This window comes from Muscardinus avellanarius, assembly GCF_963383645.1.
Source record: "Muscardinus avellanarius genome assembly, chromosome: 18".
In the NCBI taxonomy this organism is placed as follows: domain Eukaryota; kingdom Metazoa; phylum Chordata; class Mammalia; order Rodentia; family Gliridae; genus Muscardinus; species Muscardinus avellanarius.
In genome coordinates this window covers 26,054,944-26,074,896 of record NC_137804.1, presented here as the reverse complement: position 1 = coordinate 26,074,896, position 19,953 = coordinate 26,054,944, and the positions used below count along the sequence as shown (strand labels likewise).

Sequence of the window (19,953 nt, the reverse complement as noted above, 5' to 3'; positions counted from 1 at the left end):
TGAGGCAGAATTGCAGGTTCAAGGACAGCCTCTACAATATAGTGAGACTCCCAGTAACCTAGTGATACTCTATTTCAAAATAAAAATAAAATAGGGCTGAGGGTGTAGCTTGGAAGTAGAATGGCCCTGGGATCAATACCCAGTACCACTAAAAAAAAAAAAAAAAAAAAAAAAAAGGCGAGAGGGAGCTCTTGTGGCTTATGCTGCCAGGTACATTTTGAAAAGTGAGAAAGTGAAGTGAAATACAGCTGGTAAATTGGTCAGTGTGGTATTGTGTATTTTGGAGTTTCTTGGAAGACAAGGAAAGTTTGGATATGATAGCCAGGTGAAAGCTCTTATGACATTTAGCTCACTCTTTGACAGCAGGGATCTTCTTTTATTCTTTTCTTTTAATCCCCAACATTTTTTTCTTTTTTTTTAATCCCTGTAGTGGTAAACACAGCACATACAAAGCAATACTTAATTACTGATGAACTAAGATCCTGAAGGAAGAGGATCAAAGATGAGCCCATGGTTACTAACCCAAAATTAACACACCAATGCCACAGAAATGGAATTTTTTGAAAAGAAAGCTAATTTGAGGATAAGAGATATAGAATGAGTAGCATGGGTGGTAGAATTGAGGATATTTACCCAAAATTTATTGGATACCTACTCTGCTCTACTCACCTGTTCAAGGTACTGGGGATACAGGAGTCAATAAAACATAAAAATTTCTGCCCTGTGAAGTTTACATTAGAAAGGTATGGGATGGGCAACCACTAAGCAAAATAAATATTAAGGAGGTACTGTGGACAAAAATAAGAGAAGTATGATCCCTTTACTGGATTAGTAGTCCTAGGAACAAGAAATGCTAGAGAGATAGAAGGGTGGGTAGAACAGGAGGGATAAGGAAGGCCTAATTGAGCAGGTGGTATGTGAGCAAAGATGGCAGTTAGCCATGCAGAATCTGAAGAAAGACTGAACAGCCCTATTGAGTTCATGGAACAACCAAAAACTGTATGGCAGGAGGCTGAGGTAGAAAATAAGAATGAGAACACAGAAGAAGAGGGAGAGAAGATGCTTTCAGATTATTAAGGCTTTTAAAATTATTGTAGAAAGTTCAACTTTGCCTTTAAGATGAGAAAATACCAGGCAAGGTGGTGCACACTTGTAATCCCAGTACTTAGGAGGCTGAGACAGAAGGATCACAGTTTCGTGGCCAGCCTTTTAGCTACTTAGTGAGATCCTGTTTCGAAATAAAGAATAAAGTAGGGCTAGGGGTGTCACTCAAAGAGGTAGAGTGACCCTGGGTTCCAAAATCTAGCTCTTAAAAAAAAATATTAGGAAGTGAAATGAGAACAGAGGGATGTGGTAGGACTGACAGGGTATAGACGCCAGCATAGTTAAAGAATATTTGGAGCTGGGATATAAAAGACAAAAAATTAGAAAAAATAGGAGGGTATGGTTCTTATCCAGTGCTTGAAATTGAGATTGTGGAGGGTAAAATGTCACTGTGGGAATGAGTAATTGTGGTAGCATGAAGCTGTGCATGGTGGCACACGCTTGTCATACCAGTACTTGGGAGGCTGAGACAGGAGGACCGCAGGTTCACAGCCAGCCTCAACTACTTAGTGAGGCCTTCCACAACTTAGTAAGACCCTGTTTCAAAATAAAAGAATAAAACAAAAGTGGGTCTGGAGGTTTTCTTGGAGGTAGAATGCCCCTGGGTTCAATCCCTGGTACTGTAAAAAAAAAAAAAAAAATGTAGTAGCATGGAAAATAATAGTGTAGAGCCAAGTTGTTGTTGTTTTGTTACTGGGATTGAATCTAGGGTCATTCTGCCTCTTACCTATAACCCCAGCCCTATTTTTATTCTTTATTTCAAAACAAGGTCTCACTAAGTTGTGGAGGGCCTCACAAGTTGCTGAGGCTGGCCATGAACTTGTGATCCTTCTGTCTCAGCCTCCCAAGTACTGGGATTACAAGCGTGGGCCACCACACCTGGCTTAGAGCAGAGTTTGAGGAAATGAAAGGCCAGGATGTTGGAAGAATGATCTATACGAAAGCACCACTAATTAAGAGAGTTATATTAGAGAGAAGGTAACCAACAAGCTAAAATAGTCAAGGAATAGGAACTAATACATGTGGTCTGTAGACGCATGTAAAGAAAAGTATTGTAGATGTTATACTTCAATAGCATAAAATCCAAAACTGGAGTAGAATGGAGGTGTCCTATAATATTAGGATACAAGTTCACCTATAGTCTTCATTATCAGTAAAGCAGTACTTTCTAGTTATAAACATTTCAAGTGAAATTTACACACTTAAAATTAATTTCTTAGGCTTTATTATCTAAGAGGATAGCCAAATGAACAACGTTTAGAGGACTCATGTTATATCACGAATAATGTAAATAATGGTATTTGTTGATTTTTTTTTCATGAACCATTATAAAGAAGAAACTTCTCGTGTTTTAACAGATGGGAAATAAGAGCAAGATTGCAAAATGCCCCTTAAGAACAAGGCAAACAGGATACATTCTAAAATCACAAAATACTTGTATTGGGAATCAAGAACTTTTGCAAAAGAAGACAGTTGGTTCAGAATCTTCACAGGCAAGAGGTGAAAAAAATAGAATGGCACTTTCACCCATTAAGGATTTAGGTAAGAGGTATGCAGATAAAGACTGTCTTCATACTCAAAAAGAGATTTCACCTACAACCCCTAACATACAGAAGACTAGAAACACCATAAATTTATCTCTAGTAGATAAACAGAAGCCTCTCAAAAAAACCATCACAGCTGAAAACACAAGCAGCAGTTTGGTGTGTCTAACACAAGACCAACTACAACATATTTTGATGACTGTAAACCAAGGAAACGGGTCTATTTCCCTGGCTGAGAATGGAAAAGAGGAGGAAGCAAGTAAGATTTTTCTTAAGTTTTGATGATTTTCTTAGTATATGCTTTAGACTTTTCAAAATCATTGGTTTTTATGTATCTGTGCCTCTTAAGTTCTAATTTAACATGTAACAATTTTTAAAAAATTCTTTGAGAACTTTTTCTAACATGGAGAATTGATTTTATGCTCAAGATAACTCGTATACACCACAGCCTTAAGGAAATTGGTTTCTGTTGACTCCAAAAAAGATGGTAGTACAAAAAACTTGGGTATACATTTTAGAATTTAGTAGGCTTATATTTAAAATAATTATATGAAGCTGTTTTAATAATACCTTCTAGTATTTCTAGTGAAAATTAAGGAACTTGATTGTGAAGGTTTGACTTGAATTACTGAAAAACATTGCTCTCCTGGCCCCTGTATTTGCTGCTCTTCCTGTCCAATTCATGCTAAGGATTGGCAATACTGTGTGTGTGTGTGTGTGTGTGTGTGTGTGTGTATTGGTGCATTACAGTATCACATAATGTAAATCAAGTTGACAATGACATACACGCACATGCTCTTTGTGTGACCCCCCCATTTCCCTCCTTCCCAATACGGAGTACCCAGGTTGGTGCTGGCATATCTTAACATGTTTACACGTACTCTATGGTAGTATTTCTATTAATGAACCTAAGCCTTCCTCCACCCCTACCCTATATCTCCTGTCTAGCTCTCCTAAGGTTTCTCCTCATCATCTGGAGTCTTGAATACCAATTGTTCCCTATCCTCCACATATTAAAGAAAACATATAGCCAAGCGTGGTGGCGCATGCTTGTAATCCCTGCGCTTGGGAGGCTGAGACAGGAGGATCGTGCAGGTTCGAAGCCAGCCTCAGCTATTTAGTGAGGTTCTCAGCAACTTAGTGAGACCCTGTTTCCAAATAAAATATAAAATGGGTCTGGGAGTATAGCCCGGAGGTAGAAAGCCTCTGGGTTCCACCCTCAGTACCATAAAAAAAAAAAAAGTATGACCCTTCACTCTGTGATTGGCTGATCTCAATATGTTCTCCAGGTCTTTCCATTTTCTTGCAGATGATGTAATTTTATTGCTAAGTAGAATTCCATTGTGTGTATTTCCCATAATTTTATAATCCATTCATCTTTTGATGGACATCTAGGTTGGTTCCATGGCCTGGCTATTGTGAATTTTGCTGCTATGAACATGGGTATGCTTGTATTACTATAGTTCTCTGGTTCCAACCCCTTTGGAAAGATACCCAGTAGTGGTATGGCCAGGTCATATGTTACATCTGTTCTCAATTTCCTAAGAGCTCTCCCCACTAATCTCCATAGTGGCTGGACTAGTTTGCACTCCCACCAGCAACGTAGAAGAATACCTGTTTCCCCACAGCCTTGCCAACATTTATTGTTATTTGACTTCTTTATGGGAAATACTGTCGTTTTACCAATGTTAAGCAGACTTATTCAGAAAGAATGGTAGTGTTTCATGATTTCTGTTACAAGTCAGGGCATTGTGTTTTTAAGCTTTCTGATTTCCAATTTCAGCTAAGAAATTGTAAATAAGGTAGGTGAAATATTACTGAAATTTTGTTAGGTGATAGTGAAATAAATAAAAGTAAAATTAACAGTCCCAACAGAGGATGCCCCCAAACTAATTTGGGAGCCACGTAACTCCTACACACTCCCAAAATATTCACAGTGGAGTCATTTACCTTTCTCTTTGGTCTAGATTATACTTCATAAAATGAGAAAGCTTGACTTGTCTTTAACAAATCAAGAATTCTAGCTCAGAGAAATTAGCAACTTATTAGGCACCATAAGAGATAATATGAAAAAGTTAAAAACATATTTTACCTAATGTAATGACTTGCATAGTAGAGGTACTTTCTTTTCACTGGGAGAACTACCACATTCAGGAGGACTTTTTTTGTATGTATTTGTGGTTCTGGAGTTTGAAACCAGGGGTATTTTACCTCTGTGCTACATCCCCACCCCTTCTAAATATTTATGGTAAAACAAAGTCTTGTTAAGTTGATGAGAGTCTTGCCAACTTACTGAGGCTGTCCTCAAACTTAAAATCCTCCAGGTCTCGGCCTCCCAAATACTGAGATTACAGGTACACGACAACCCCTAGCTGACTTTGAGCAAGTTTTTAAACCAACATGGGTCCTCTACTAAATATTTTATTTAGCTAAATCCAGAACATAGAGACAGTAGTCATGAATTTTTTTCTACTTATTTCACAGCTAAGTGAGAAAAATAAGGGCAAAGTAATGAGTTTTAATTAAACTATTTGGAACTTTAGGTTGTGATATGTGTTATTTGTGTGTTTTATAAAAGTATGTTTAAATAAATGGAGACTTACTTTTCTGTCATTACTTGTTTTCTTTCTTATTTGATACAAGAAGTTGTATGGTTCTGTTCATGAGTGAAGCATTTAATCTCTGGGCCTCTGTTTCCCTTTTTTGACAGGTAACCATGCCAATCATTATTGTAAGAGTTAAATTAGGTAACATATAGGACTTTTAAGAAACTGTATATCAATAATGATAAGTTATTGTACTAGATATAATTTAATATTAATTTTTAAATATGCATTTTACTTCCTAGGTGAGGATAGTCAACACTTAAACAATATTCCTAATCAGCCAAAGGATGAGAACATTATGAATTTAATCCATAATACTGAGACTGATTCTTCCATCCCACATGAAAATAAATCTGTTTTAAATAAAAGCCAGGAAGCATCTAAACAGTATGAGCAGAAAACTACCATGTATGTAACTCATATCTGCTATTGCGGGGTCATCTGGGGAAATATGGGTTTGTCTTTCCTTTATTTGCAAGCGAAATACTCTGAAAACTGAGAGCTATTTAAAAGTTTATTACTTGAAGCTGGATGTGGTGGCACACACTTATAATCCCAGTATTTGGGAGGCTAGAACAGGAGAATTGCAGTTCATGGACAGCTCAGCTACTTAGGCCCTTTGCGACTCAGACTGTGTTTCAAAATAGAGAATAGGAAATAGGGCTGGGGGTGTAGCTCCAAGGTAGAATACCACTGAGTTCCATTCCCAGTACTACAAAAAAGAAGGTTTATTACTTTGTATTTTAATGGAGTGAGTCACATATAAACATGATGATAGTGTTTTTGTGTGTATGTATTTTATCTTAGAGAGAATGAATGGAGACCAGCTGACATATTCAGTACTCTGGGGGAAAGAGAACGTGATAGAAGTTTGTTAGAAGCAAAAAAAGCCCAGTGGAGGAAAGAATTAGGTAGGTAATTTTTGTACCTTTTATTATAGTTTTGTTGGCTCATGGAATATAGAATGAAGATGAATTATGTCTTTTAGAATATTACCAAAAATCTTATTTCATATCGTATGGCATCTAGAGAAGGTCTCTGCCAATGCAAAAGAAGCTTTGTGGTTTCACATTGCTTTAAGTTGTACCTTTTTGTTTGGTACTTTGTGGTGTGCACCAAAAGCATGGATGTCACTGGTATCCTTCTGGAGCCCTGTAGCTCAAGTAAAGGTTCCTATACTTACCTCTTTCATATTTTTTTGAATATAAGACTTCTGTGGAATTAAGGCTGGTTTTATTAAAAACTGGCTTCCATATTTAGTCAAAACATTCTAATAAAAATATTATGTCCAGCAGTATATTTCTAGATAAAAATAAGATTAGTGCTTTCTGTCAGTCTGAGAATCTAACAGAAATGTATATAACCTAACCTAGTCATGAAATTCTGTTCATAATCAAGTAACCATCCATTACTTCTTAGACTAGACTTAGTATTCAGGTTTCATAATTTGGAAAATTTGTGGCTTAACAGTTGTACTTCTTAAGAATAGCTATACTAAAGACATGAGATTGGTTTCGTCTTCCCCTTAACTAGGAAGCTGGATGAGACAATTACTAACTGATGGAATGGTTGATTTAACAAAAAAAAAAGATAAGCAGCAGAAATGGGGAATGAGGCCCCGACCCCGGGAGGGTGGGTGGGCGTGGGGGGGACACCCTTAGGCGACTCCCCTACCTGGAAGGCCCCGGAGGTCTGGGCCGCATGGCCCTGACCCCGGGAGGGTGGGCGGGCACGAGCGGGGCACCCTTAGGCAACCCCCTCTCACCCGGAAAGAAAAGAAAAATTTTCATCGCTACCGAGTACCTGATCCCACATCCTCCCCAAACCACACATACTCTCTTCTCTTATTTAAAAAAAAAAAAAAAAAAAAAAAAAGGAAACGAAAAAAGAAAAATATTCGAGAGGGGTAAGATAGCCCTGGCGGCAGCTACAATGATGGAGATGCAGACAAATCATATCCATCTGAACTGGAACTTTTGGAAAAATTCCCCACGAAGGAGGACTGCTGCTTCTCTACATCGTTAGGGATCCTGGACATCATCTGTAAGGAGAGAGTCTAGCGGAGATGTAGGAGGAAGGCGGTGGCGGCAGCAGTGGCCAAGATGGCGGTGGAGACTTGGATTTGGGAGAGGCAGACATCTGACCCAACCCACCCTGATCCTCTGAAGAAATTACACCAAAGGTCAAATGCTACTGTTGCGCATGCTTAGGAACACTGGACATTATGCAGTTTGGGAAAGATTTGAAATGGTGGAGGCAGTCACATTGGCAGCGGCAAGTAATCAGGGGAGGCAGAGATCTGACATAATACACCTGGAACTTTTGAAGAAATTACCTCAGAGGCAGAATACTACCACCACACACCCTTGGGAACAGGGAATAACCTGCTGGGAGAAGAGGGTGCTCTGATCAGAGCCTGCCGAGGGGTGAGGCCGGTGCCGGGGCCAGCGAGGATCGGAACCTACTGTGAGGCAAGGCCAGTGCTGGGGCCTCCGAGGCCGGGATCGGAGACTGCCAAGGGTTTGGGCCGGTGCTGGGGCCAGCGAGGCTGGGATTGGAGGCTGCCGTGAGACAAGGCCGGTGCCAGGGCCATCGAGGCCAGGATCGGAGCCTGTTGTGAGGCAAGGCCGGTGCTGGGGCCTCCGAGGCCTGGATAGGAGCCTGCCAAGGGGTTAGGCCGGGATCAGTCTGCCGAGGGGTGAGGTCAGTGCTGGGGCCAACGAGGCTGCGATCGGAGCCTGCCATTAGGCAAGGCCGCTACTGAGGCCTCCGAGGCAGGTATCAGTGCCAGCCAAGGGGTTAGGCTGGTGCCGGGGCCAGCAAGGTTGGGATCGGAGCCTGCCGTGAGGCAAGACCGGTGCTGGGACCTACGAGGCCAGGATCGGACTCTGCCGAGGGGTAAGGCCAGTGCTGGGGCTGGCGAGGCCGGGATCGGAAACTGCTGTGAGACAAGGATGGAGCTGGGAATTGCAAGACCAGGATAGGAGCCAGCCGAGGGGTTAGTTCGGTGTGGAGGCCAGCGAGGCCAGGATCGGGGTCTCCCATGAGGCAAGGCCGGTGCTGGAGCCAGCGAGGTCGGGATCAGAGTCCTCCGGGTGGCCAGGCCATTACTGGGGCCGTCGAGTGGGAACGGAACTTGCAGTGCGGCATGCACAGAGAAATAGCACAGAAAATAAAATCCAGGTGCTTCCCCTAATTAGCAAGAAGGAGGAGGAAAAGGGTAACAGGAGGAGGTCGAGTAGTAGAAAGGGCCCTATTGAGAAGCAATTAAAGTGACCAATCGGGAGGGAATGGGGGAGGATGGAATATCTTTAAAAGTCATGAGGTGTGTAAACAATTATATCAAAGATAATCACCAATTAAGCATGGGATTGAGGGAGGGGGAGGGAATGGAATGGGGATTGGATGAGGGCTTATTGGATGATATGTGCTTGTATATCCTCTCAAGTCTTGTATTCCAAAGTGATTACCAAAAAATAAATAACTGCCACAAAAAAAAGAAATGGGGAATGAATTGATGTTAGAATACAAAATAACATACAATGAAAAAATTAATTTATGGTCATAGTATCAAAAGGTTTTAAGTTTGATGTATATTTATATCAGAATTTCACCTTTAAATGTTTTCTTTCAGCATATTTTACATACCAAAATAAGTACCTAATTTCCATAACCAGAAACTACTTCAAAACTAGCATTTTATGCTTTAATTATTTTCAGTGACTTACTTCCTTTTACCTAACACTGTTAGCAAGGGACATTGCTAAGTCATTCATTCTCTTACTAATTTTCTTGGAATTTAAATTTATATATCTCTGAATTTTGTATTTATAGGACTATTAGACCATGTGTGATGGTACACACTTATATTCCTAGTACTTGAGAAGCTGAGACAGGAGGATCTCAGGATCTCGGCTGGCCTCAGCAATTTAGTGAGACCCTGTTTCAAAATGAGCAAAATAAAATAGGGCTGGGGGTATAGCTCTGAGGTAAAACACCCCTGGGTTCAATCCTCAATACCACCACCACCACCCCCCAAAAAAAAAAAAAGAACTATTGATGATTGGAGGCTTAGTTTTTACTCTGTTAGACATATGGGGTTTTATGTATACCTTTCAGCAATTATTAGAAATAATGACTAATGTATTTATTTTGTGCCAGGTCCTAAACTGAAATAAACCCTATTATCATCCCCACTTTATAGTAGAAGAAGCTAAGGTTTAGAGAGATTAATAACAGTTTGTCCATAGTTAACTAGCTAGGAAGTGGTTGAACTTGAAGTTGACCATAGGATTTTCTGCCTTCAGTGTTGTAGCTTTTATTCTCAAAATAATAACTGAACGAATGATAGAGGAAAGTAGAACCTCAGAATAAGGAACATAATATGTTATTCTGAAAAATTTTTTCATATGGATAATTGTGTTAACAAAATAAATATTATTAATACATTTGTGCTGTGCTTAAGTTTGGTTCTGATTAAATGTTTCTTTTATTCTGTATTCCTAAAAATTCCCCTCTGCCTTGTGAGTTAATCTCCTCTCTAAATAACAATTTTGCTTAAACCTGTATCACTCTTTAAGAAGGTCATGATTTGTTTACATGATTTTTTTTACAGTTTTTATTCATTTTTTTAAAAAAGGACATTATTTACAGATGAACAGGTTGCTTTAAAGAAGAAAGAAAAAGAAGCTTCTGAAAAATGGAATAATCCTTGGAAGCAATGTAAAAGTGATAAAATAATGTGGGAAAAACTTCAAATTCTTGATCAATCCAAAGTAAGTATCAAAATCAAGCATATCTTAACACATCTTAACATAAATCATCTTTATCACAATTTTTTCAGGTTTTAAGTTGTGTTCATATTATAAAATTCATTTTGAAATCCTTTTTAAGAACAAAAACTCTTATATGGTATTTTAGAATATATTGAGTTTAATTATGACCTGAACTAGATTCTATTTTCATCCTATAAGTTACTGTGTCCGTGAGTATAGAGGCCCCAGCTACCTCCTTTAAGTTCCTATAATGGAACACTAATTTTTAAGTAGCTCAAAAATCTACCACTAGCTTTGTGTTATCCACTACAAGATTATCAAATCAACCAGTGTTTACATATCAAACATAATTGTATACCAGGTATCCTTCAGGTACTGCTTTTATGATCTTTGTTTTTTTAGCCAGGCGTGGTGTCATATGCTTGTAATCCCAGTACTTGGGAGGCTGAGACAGGAGGATCACGGTTCATGGACAGCCTTAGCAAGTTAGTGAGGCCATCTGCAACTTAGTGAGACCGTGTTTGATAAAAACAACCTAGCAAGATCCTGTTTCAAAATAAGAATAAAATAGGGCTGGGGTTGTAGCTTGGAGGTAGAATGCCACAGGGCTCACACACAAAAAAAAGATATAAAACCTTTTTGTTTTTTATCTTTTAATTAATTTGTGTGTTTTTTATTAGGCTTCTATTGGTTCTTCAAACATTCAGTCACTGTTTTCTTGCCAGGTTATGGTGGTCCAGGATGATGGGCCCTTACTGCCTAGAAGTAGTCAGATTTTAGAGGTAAGTCCTAAGTGTCGCTACTTTAAATATTGAAACCCTTTAATGTTTAATGTCTATATAACCTGATTTCCTTGAAGGAGTGATTCTAAATCCTCTTTACTTTTAATTATAAGTTAATTTTTACTGAGTACATTTATCTAACTCCTTAATTTTTTATCCCTTCCCTTTTTGAGAATATGTATATTCTAATAAATGTATTCTAAAAATAATGCAGTAACCTAAAGGGGTAGGTTATGATGGTGGAATTTTTCAGCACTGTGGCCCAATTGAGTAGAACTGTTACAGAACCCCTCCAAGTTAGATTGTCTGCATGGCTTACTGTTCCTCCATGAAGGGCTGACTGCCCTATATCAGTTTTGTTGTGTGTTAACAATTTTTACTTATCAAAAAAAATAACATCTAAATTGTATTTTCTACTCTCCCAAAAGTACTTTAATTCACTGTTAAAAAGGAATAAGTCTTGCCGGGCGTGATGTAATCCCCGCGCTTCAGAGGCAGAGACAGGAGGATCGTGCAGGTTCGAAGCCAGCCGTGCTGGCTTAAGAGACCCTGTTTCCAAATAAAAATATAAAAATGGGTCTGGGAGTGTAGCCTGGAGGTAGGAGGGTTTCCAGGAACCCCAGTACCACCAAAAAAAAAAAAAAAAGAAGAAGAAGAAGTTTAAGTGTTTGAAGTTTTAAAGTTGATGTTTGCAAATATAGTATAGGTTGAGTATCCTTAATATGAAAATTCAAAATCAGAAATGCTTCAAAATCTGAAACTTTTTGATCACCAACATGAAACCACAAGGGAAAATTCTGTTCTGACCTCATATGACAGGTTATAGTCAAAACATAAGTACAATAAAAATACTTTATAAAATTACCCTTGGGCTGTGTATAAGGGTAGGTGAAATATAAATTAATTTCATGATTAGTCTTGGGTTTCATCTCTAAAATCTCATTATATGTACACAAATATTACAGAATCTCAGATCTATAATGTGTGTGGCTCCAAGCATTTTGGATAAAGATACTCAACCTATTAAAAGCTACATCTAAAGCTAATTTTCCATGAGATTGGTAAGGATCAGTTATTGGCTTATTATTGAAATATTAAGTATTTACAGTTTTCAAACTGAAATGTTAGTAGTATACCTTTTATTGCTATTTTGCATGGCTTTTTAGGTCATTATTTGGGGAATAATCCACATTGTGAATATTAATGCAAATAAGGAATCTGGAGACTTTTAGGTTGGGTTTTAAATATTTTGTAAATATTTTTAATGTTAATATATATTTTTAAAAATAATCCAAAAAGAAACAGTAAGTTGTTTTGGAGTCAGAAGTAAAAAGTTGGTAATAGGAGGACTAAAATGGAAAACACATATTAAATCCAGAACAGGACAATTAAGAGTTAAAGACTATAATTACCTGCTCACTCATACATTATCTAATGTATTTTATATACTTGTATGTGCCTATGTTACAAAATTGGAGAGATGCAATTAAGAAAAAAGGAATTAACTATGTAACAAAAAAGCCCCCTTTTCAAATACCTGAGAGCAGTTGTTTCAGCCAACATGGTTCCCAATTATTTATATCATCTTAAGTTAGACTTTTCATGTAATTGGCGGGAGGGAGTGAGTAGCGGTTGCAGTCAGTAACCGAAGTCTCTTTTTTTAAAAACATGAGCTAATGCATGTCAAGTGCTTAGGAACGGAACTGGCATAAAACAAATGTTTAATAACTTTGCCTGTAATTTATGAAGCAGGTCCATTTGGAGCCATAGCTGTTTGGGATTAATCATTTCACCAGCTTTCTTTTCCTCTTTCCTCTTCTTGATTCTCAGTCTCACTTTTACTTTCCCAATTGAGGTCTCCATCTCACCAGCCTTGTTTTCTCATACCTCAAGTGTTCGGCCCAGTTTTACACTGCGTAGTTTACAACTCCTTTTGTTTTTTGTTTTTTGGCAGTACTGGGGATAGAACCCAGGGGCATTCTACCTCCAAGCTACACCCCCAGCCCTATTTCTTATTCTTTATTTTGAAACAGGGTCGCTCTGCTTTGCAAAGGGCCTCACTAAGTAGCTGAGGCTGTCTGAGAATGATGATCCTCCTGTCTCAGCCCCCCAAATGCTGGGATTATGAGCATGTGCCACTGTGCCTGGCTTCTTTTTATGTTTTAAAATATAATTGTAGCATCAGTGTTTTTAACAATACGTTCATCTTAATGAAAACATGACTTTTCCTGATGACTAGCCCTTCCTAAAAACCTCTTATATTAAAAAGGGTATATTCTAATGTACTCCTTGTTTTAGTTTTTGTTTTTGTTTTGTGGTGCTGGGAATGGAACCCAGCGTCATTCTACCTCCCAGCTACACTCCCAACCTTATTTTTTATTCTTTACTTTGAAACAGGGTCTCACTGAGTTGCACAGGACATCCCTAAGTAGCTGAGGCCAGTCAAGAACCTGTGTTCTTCCTGTCTCAGCCTCCCAAGTACTGAGATTACAGGCATGCCCAACTGTAAGCACATCATGCCCATCTTATTTTGCCCATTTCATAGTGACATTACATACATTCACATCGTTGAATAACCATTACTATTATCCATCTTTGAATTTTTTTCATTGTCCCACACTAAAACAGTCACTCTCATTTTATTTTTCCCTTAGCCCCTGGCAGCCACCATTCAACTCTGTTTCTATTAATTTAACTATTCTTTGGTTCTCATATACATGGATTACAGGTTGAATCTCCCTAATTTGAAAATTCAAAATCTGGAATGCTCTGAAATCTGAACCTTTTTGAGTATGGACATGACTCAAAAGATTTGGGGTCAGACTGGCATGGTGGTGCATGCCCATAATCCCAGTACTTGGGAAGCTAAAACAGGAGGATCACAGGTTTGAGGCCAACCTCTGCAACTTAATGAGACAGACCCTCAGCAACTCAGCAAAATCCGGTTTCAAAATTTAAAAAAAAAAAAAAAGTGCTGGAGTATAGTCCAAAAGTAGAATTTTGAATTCAATTTCCAGTACCAAAAACAAAATGGGGGCCAGGTGTGGTGATGCGTGCTTATAATCCCAGTCCTTGGGAAGCTGAGACAGAAGGATCACAGGCTGGAGCCGGGCGTGGTGGCGCACACTTGTAATCCCCGCGCTTGGGAGGCAGAGACAGGAGGATCGCGCAGGTTTGAAGCCAGCTGCGCTGGCTTGAGACCCTGTTTCCAAATAAAAAAGTATAAAATAGGTCTGGGAGTGAAGCCCGGAGGTAGAAGGGCTTCCAGGAACCCCAGTACCACCAAAAAATAAATAAGGCTGGGGGTTAGCTCAGAGGTAGAATGCTCCTGGGTTCAATCCTCGGTGCTACAAAAAAACAAAAGATTTTAGGCCAGGCATGATGACATATGCCTGTAGTTCCAGTACTTGAGAGGCTGAAATAAGAGGATCACAGGTTCGAGGCCATGGCTGGGGTTGTAGCTGACAGGAAGAATGCCCCTGGGAACCAAAGAAGGGAGGTTTGGATGTTGTAGCATATTGGATTAGGGGTGCCTAACTTTGTGTACCGTTATTTGTTTATTCATTCATTTGACTTCTTGTTTTTACCTTTCAACAATTTTGAGCAATGCTACTAAAAATATTGGTATACAAATAATCTGTTCCTATTTCAGTTCTTTTGGGTAAATGCTCAGAATTGGAATTGCTGATTTATATAATTTACATGTAATTTTTTATGTTAAATTTTTGCCAGTTTTAAAATTTGTCAATTGTATGGCTAAATAATATGCTGCTTTCCACAGTAAATAAATCATTGTACATTCGTATCTTCATTGCACTAGAGTTCCAGTTTCTCCACATCCTCACAAATAACACTTTATTTTCTGGTTTATTGACAGTAACCATCCTAATGGGTGTGAAGTTGTATTTCATTTTTTAATTTGCATTTAACTAAGGATTAGTGGTGAGGAGCCTTTTATCACATGCTTATTGGACATTTGCCTTTCTTTGGAGAAATGTCTCTTCAAGTTCTTTGCCCAATATTTAGTATTGTATTTTTTAGCACTGGGGATTGAACCCAGGAGCATTCCATATTTGATCTACACCCCCAGCCCTGTTTTATTTTTTAGTTTGAAACAGGGTCTTATTGAATGGCTGATGCTGGTCTTTATACTTTTGATCTTCCTGTCTCAGCCTCCCAGGTACTGGGATTACAGGTCCATGCCACCACACCCTACTCATCTTTGACTATTTTTAAAATCAGTTGTTGAGTTGGAGTTCTTTACATATTCCAGATGTTAATTTATTATCAAATATATGCTATGCAATTATTTCTCTCCTTCTGTGGATTGTTTTCCCTTTCAGTAAAAGTCTCTTTTCATATACAAAACAATTTTTTTGTGTGTGTGGCACCTGGAATTGAACCCAGAGGCATTTTACCTCTAAGTTAAACACCCAGCCTAGTTTTATTTCTTTTAAGGAAACAGGGTCTCACTAAGTTTGGGGGGGGGGGGGTTGCTAAGTTGTTAATGCTGGCTCTGAACCTGTGATCTTCTTGTCTCAGCCTCCCAAGTACTAGGATTACAAGTGTGTGCCACCATGCCTGGGTACAAAACAATTTTAATTCTATTTTACCTTTTTTTTTTAATTTTTGTTGCCTATGCTTTTGGTATTTTATCCAAGAAATCTTTGCCACTTCCAATATTTTGGAACTTTGCTGTGTTTTTGGAGTTTTATAGTTTTGTTTTCATGTTGAGGTCTTTGACCCATTTTGAGTTAATTTTCACATGTAGTGTATGGTAAGAATTCAACTTTATTCTTGTTGTGTGTGGATGTGTGTGTGTGATACTGGTGACTGAATCCAGGGGCATTCTACCTCTGAGCTACACTTCTAGCCCTTTTTACTTTTTACTTTTGAACAGGGTCTAAGTTGCTGAGAGTCTCACTACATTGCTCAGACTGCCCTTGAACCTGTAATCCTCCTGTCTCAGCTATCTGTATTCTTACACATGTGAATATCCAGTTTTCCCAGTACCACTGCTACTGAGACTGCCCTTTCCCCACTGTATTTTCTTGGCATCCCTGTCTGAAGTTATTTGACTGTGTACATATTATTCCATTTGTTTGTATGTTGGTCTTTATGCCACTGACCCACTGTATGTATGTATGTATGTATGTATGTATGTATTTTGTGGTACTGGGGGTGGAACCTACAGGCATTCTACCTCCCAGTTACATCCCCAGTCCTATTTGTTATTCTTTATTTTAAAACAGGGTCTCACTGAGTTGCAAAGGACCTCACTAAGTAACTGAGGCTGTCTGCAAACCTCAATCCTCTGTCTCAGCCTCCCAAATGTTGGGATTACAAGCATGTGCCACCACTCTTGGCTCCACTGTTTTGATTACTATAGCTTTGTAGTCAGTTGTGCGGTTTTTGTTTTTTTGTTTTTTACAATGCTGCGCATCATATCTAGGTCCTGTACATACTAAGCAAGTGCTCAACCACAGAGATGTACCCACAGTCCTTATTGTAACAAGTTTTTAAATCAGAAAGCATGTGTCTTCCAATTGTGTGTGTGTGTGTTTTACTGGGGATGGAACCCAGGGGCATTCTACCTATGATCTACACCCCCAGCTTCAGTTTTTTATTCTTTTATTTTGAAACAGGGTCTCACTAAGTTGCAGAGGGCATAAGTAGCTGAGGCTGTCCGCGAACCCCTGATCCTTCTGTCTCAGCCTTGCAAATACTGGGATTATAAGTGTATGCCACCATGCCCAGCTCCAACTTTCTTTTTTTTAAAGATTGTTTTGACTATCAGGGTCCTTTGAGATTCCTTATGAAATCTAGGATGGATATTTATACCAGAGAATGTCATTGTTGTTTTCTTAAGTATTGCATGGAATCTATAGATTGCTTTTGGTAGTATTAGTATCTTCACAATATTAAATCTTAAAGTTTGCAAGCACAATATTTTTACATTTGTGTTGTCTTTAATTTCTTTCAGCACTGTTTGCAGTTCAGAATACAGGTCTTTCGTCTCTTGGTTAAGTTTATTCCTATATGTTTTATTCATTTTGATGCTATTGTACATGGAATTTTTGCTTTTGTTTTCTTGGTACTGGGGATCGAACCCAGAGGCAGTCTACCTTGAGCTACACCACCAACCCTATTTTATTTTTATTTTGAAACAGGGTCTCACTAGATTGATAGTCTCATTACTTGCTAAGGCTATCTTTGAACATGCAATCCTCCTGTCTCAGTGTCTCAGGTACTGAGAGTACAAATGTGCACCAGAATGCGCAGCATACAAAGAATTTTTAAATGTCCTGTTCTGTATTGTTCCTTGTTAGCATAGAGCAACACAGCTGATTTTTATGTGTTGATTTTTTATTCCACAGCTTTGCTAAATTCACTTATTCTAAAAGCTTTTCTTATGGAATCCTAGTGGTGGTTATTGTGTAGTACATGAGATGGATTTGAATCTTTCTGGTACTGTTTTTTTACTTAATAAGTATATACTTGTCCAAGGAATTCATGTATGCATACTCATAACTGGACTGTATGCACATGTCCCTTGTAGAATTTTCAGCTTTCTGACTTTCAAAAATGTGTACTATTTCTATTTCTGACATGAAAAAGAATAGAAAAAATGGTAAAACATCTGTCCATGTCATGCTCATTCAGGAAGACCCCATTATGGCATAGTTCAGAATCTAGCAGGAGTTTCTGTGGATTTTTATCACAGCTCAACAACAACAGAGGCCAATAAACTAAGCTGCAAGAAATGCCAGAAGGAGAATTCGGAATTTTGATCTTAGGAAGTTTACAGGAGCCAGGCTTGGTTGCGCACGCTTGTAATCTCAGTACTTGGGAGGCTGTGACAGGAAGATCGTAGATTTGCAACCAGCCTCAGCTACTTAGTGAGGCCTTGTTTCAAAATAAAGAATAAAAAATAGAGCTAGGGGTGTAGCTTGGAGGTAGAATGCACCTGGGTTGGGTTCAACCCCCAGTACTGGAAAAAAAAAGTTTACAGAAAGTGAATTAACATGAATAAAGAAATTGAGGCCCTAAGAAAGATCCAAAAGGAGGCTTTGAATGATATGTACAATAATTAAGGACCTCAATAGAAACCATCTCGGGCAACCTAGACAACATGCAAAATAGTCTCATTCCTGGAAGACAATTCATTCAAAATTGACCATACCATCAGCAGTATAGAAAATACAATAAAACGACACAAACAGAACATCCAAGAAATATGGGAAATATGAAACTTATGGATAATGGACATTGAAGAAGGTCTAGAAGGATAAACAAAGGGTACCAGAAACCTCTTCAGAGAAGTAATACCAGAGAACTTCTCAAATAAAAAGATTTGGAAATCCATGTATGGTAGATGTTTGGAACACCAACAAAATAAACCAAAGAAGAATTTCCTCATGTTACATAATAATCAAAAAGACTAACATAGATGCCAAGGAAAGACTCTTCAAAGCACAGAGGACAAAAGAACATGTGACATACAGAGGCAAAACAATAAGAATCACTTCAGACTGAAAGAAAACAAATTCCAACCAAGACTGCTATATCCAGCAAAGATATCATTCCAAATTGATGGAGAAATAAAAACCTTCCAAGATAAGCAGAAACTAAAAGATTCATGACTATCAACTTGGTAGTGAGAAAATACTTAAATAAAACACAAAGAAGAAAAGAAATACTAGGACAAGATAAGAGGCAAATTCCATCAGATGAGCAACTAAGTGAAGAAAAAACACTACATCAAACAGAAGATAAAACTCAAAATGACAGGAAACAAAAATCATCTCAATAACACTGTCAAAAGACTAAACTTCCCAATTTAAAGGCATAGATTCACAATGTGAATTAAAGAACACAATCCAAACTCTAGGCTCCTTCCAAGAAATCCACCTTAATCAGAAGAGACAAGGGACGTCAGTTCTTATTTGCAAAAGGAATAATCCAACAAGAAGATGTAATAATGGTAAATATTTATGCCCCAAATGTGGGTACAATCTTGTACCCACAAGGATAAGGAATTTAAATAAGAACTGGAATTATCTCTGTCTGTAGCTATTATTAGCCTATGTTTATTTATTTTGCAGTACTGGGGATGGGACCCAGGGTCATTCTACCTCCCAGCTGCACCCCAGCCCTACTTTTTATTCTTTATTTTGAAACAGAGTCTCACAGAGTTGCAAAGGACCTTACTAAGTAGCTGAAGTTGTCTGCAAAGTGAGATCCTCCTATCTTAGTCTCCCAAATGCTGGGATTACAAGTGTTCGCCACCATGCTTGGCATGATCTTATGTTTAGAAAACAAGTGACCAATAAAAACATGAAAAAATGTTCAATAGCATTAGCAGTCAGGGAGATGCAAATCAAAACTACCCTGAGATTCCATCTAACCCCAATCAGAGTGGCAGTCATCAAAAAGACAAGAAACAGTAAATGTTGGTAAGGATATGGGGAAATTGGAACTCTTCTACACTATTGGTGGGATTGCAAATTAATTCAGCTGCTATGGAAATCAGTGTAGAGATTCCTCAGAAAAATGGGAATTGATCCAACAATACCATTCCTACATACCTAGCTAAAGGGGCCAAAATCAGGAAATTATAGTAATAGATGCATATTCTTGTTCATAGCAGCACAATTCACAATAGCCAAATTATGGAACCAACCTAAGTGTCCATCAACAGATGAATGGATTACAAAGCTGGGAAATAAACGCAATGGAATTCTACTCAGAGTAAAGAACAAAATGCCTTTTGCAGGAAAACTGACAGAACTGGCAGACATTTTTTTTTTTTAACTTTTTTTACTTTTTGCAGTACTGGTTAGGAACCCAGGGGCATTTTGCCTCTGAGCTACACCCCCAGCCCTATTTTTTTTATTCTTTATTTTGAAACAGGGTCTCACTGAGTTGCAAAGGGCCTCCTTACTAAGTAGCTGAGGCTGTACACAAACCATGATCCTCCTTTCTCAGCCTCCCAAGTGCTAGGATTACAAGCATGAACCACCATGTCTAGCAGCAAACATTATTTTAAATGAGATTAGCCAGTCACAGAAAGTGAAGATCATATGTGGAAGCTAGAGAGTAATCGGGATACCAGAGGGACTTCTGATAATGGAGGAGGAAC

General features: G+C 38.5%; 1 protein-coding gene across 8 annotated transcripts in view; it reads left to right on the top strand.

Moving 5' to 3' along the window:
- Nucleotides 1-2,462: 2,462 nt before the first annotated feature.
- CCDC66 (coiled-coil domain containing 66) overlaps nucleotides 2,463-19,953 on the top strand; it is a gene marked incomplete at both ends in the record, with an annotated part of 33,126 nt that continues 15,635 nt past the window's right edge. For 5 of the 8 annotated variants that reach the window (XM_080715953.1, XM_080715952.1, XM_080715950.1 and 2 more), the window contains 4 exons: nucleotides 2,463-2,907; nucleotides 5,497-5,662; nucleotides 6,062-6,165; nucleotides 9,908-10,029. In XM_080715953.1, the coding sequence (XP_080572079.1) occupies nucleotides 2,463-2,907; nucleotides 5,497-5,662; nucleotides 6,062-6,165; nucleotides 9,908-10,029 (837 nt within the window). Of the gene's footprint in view, nucleotides 2,908-5,496; nucleotides 5,663-6,061; nucleotides 6,166-9,907; nucleotides 10,030-10,709; nucleotides 10,812-19,953 lie in introns of all 8 variants that reach the window. The other 3 variants (XM_080715954.1, XM_080715951.1, XM_080715955.1) reach the window with 2 other exon arrangements.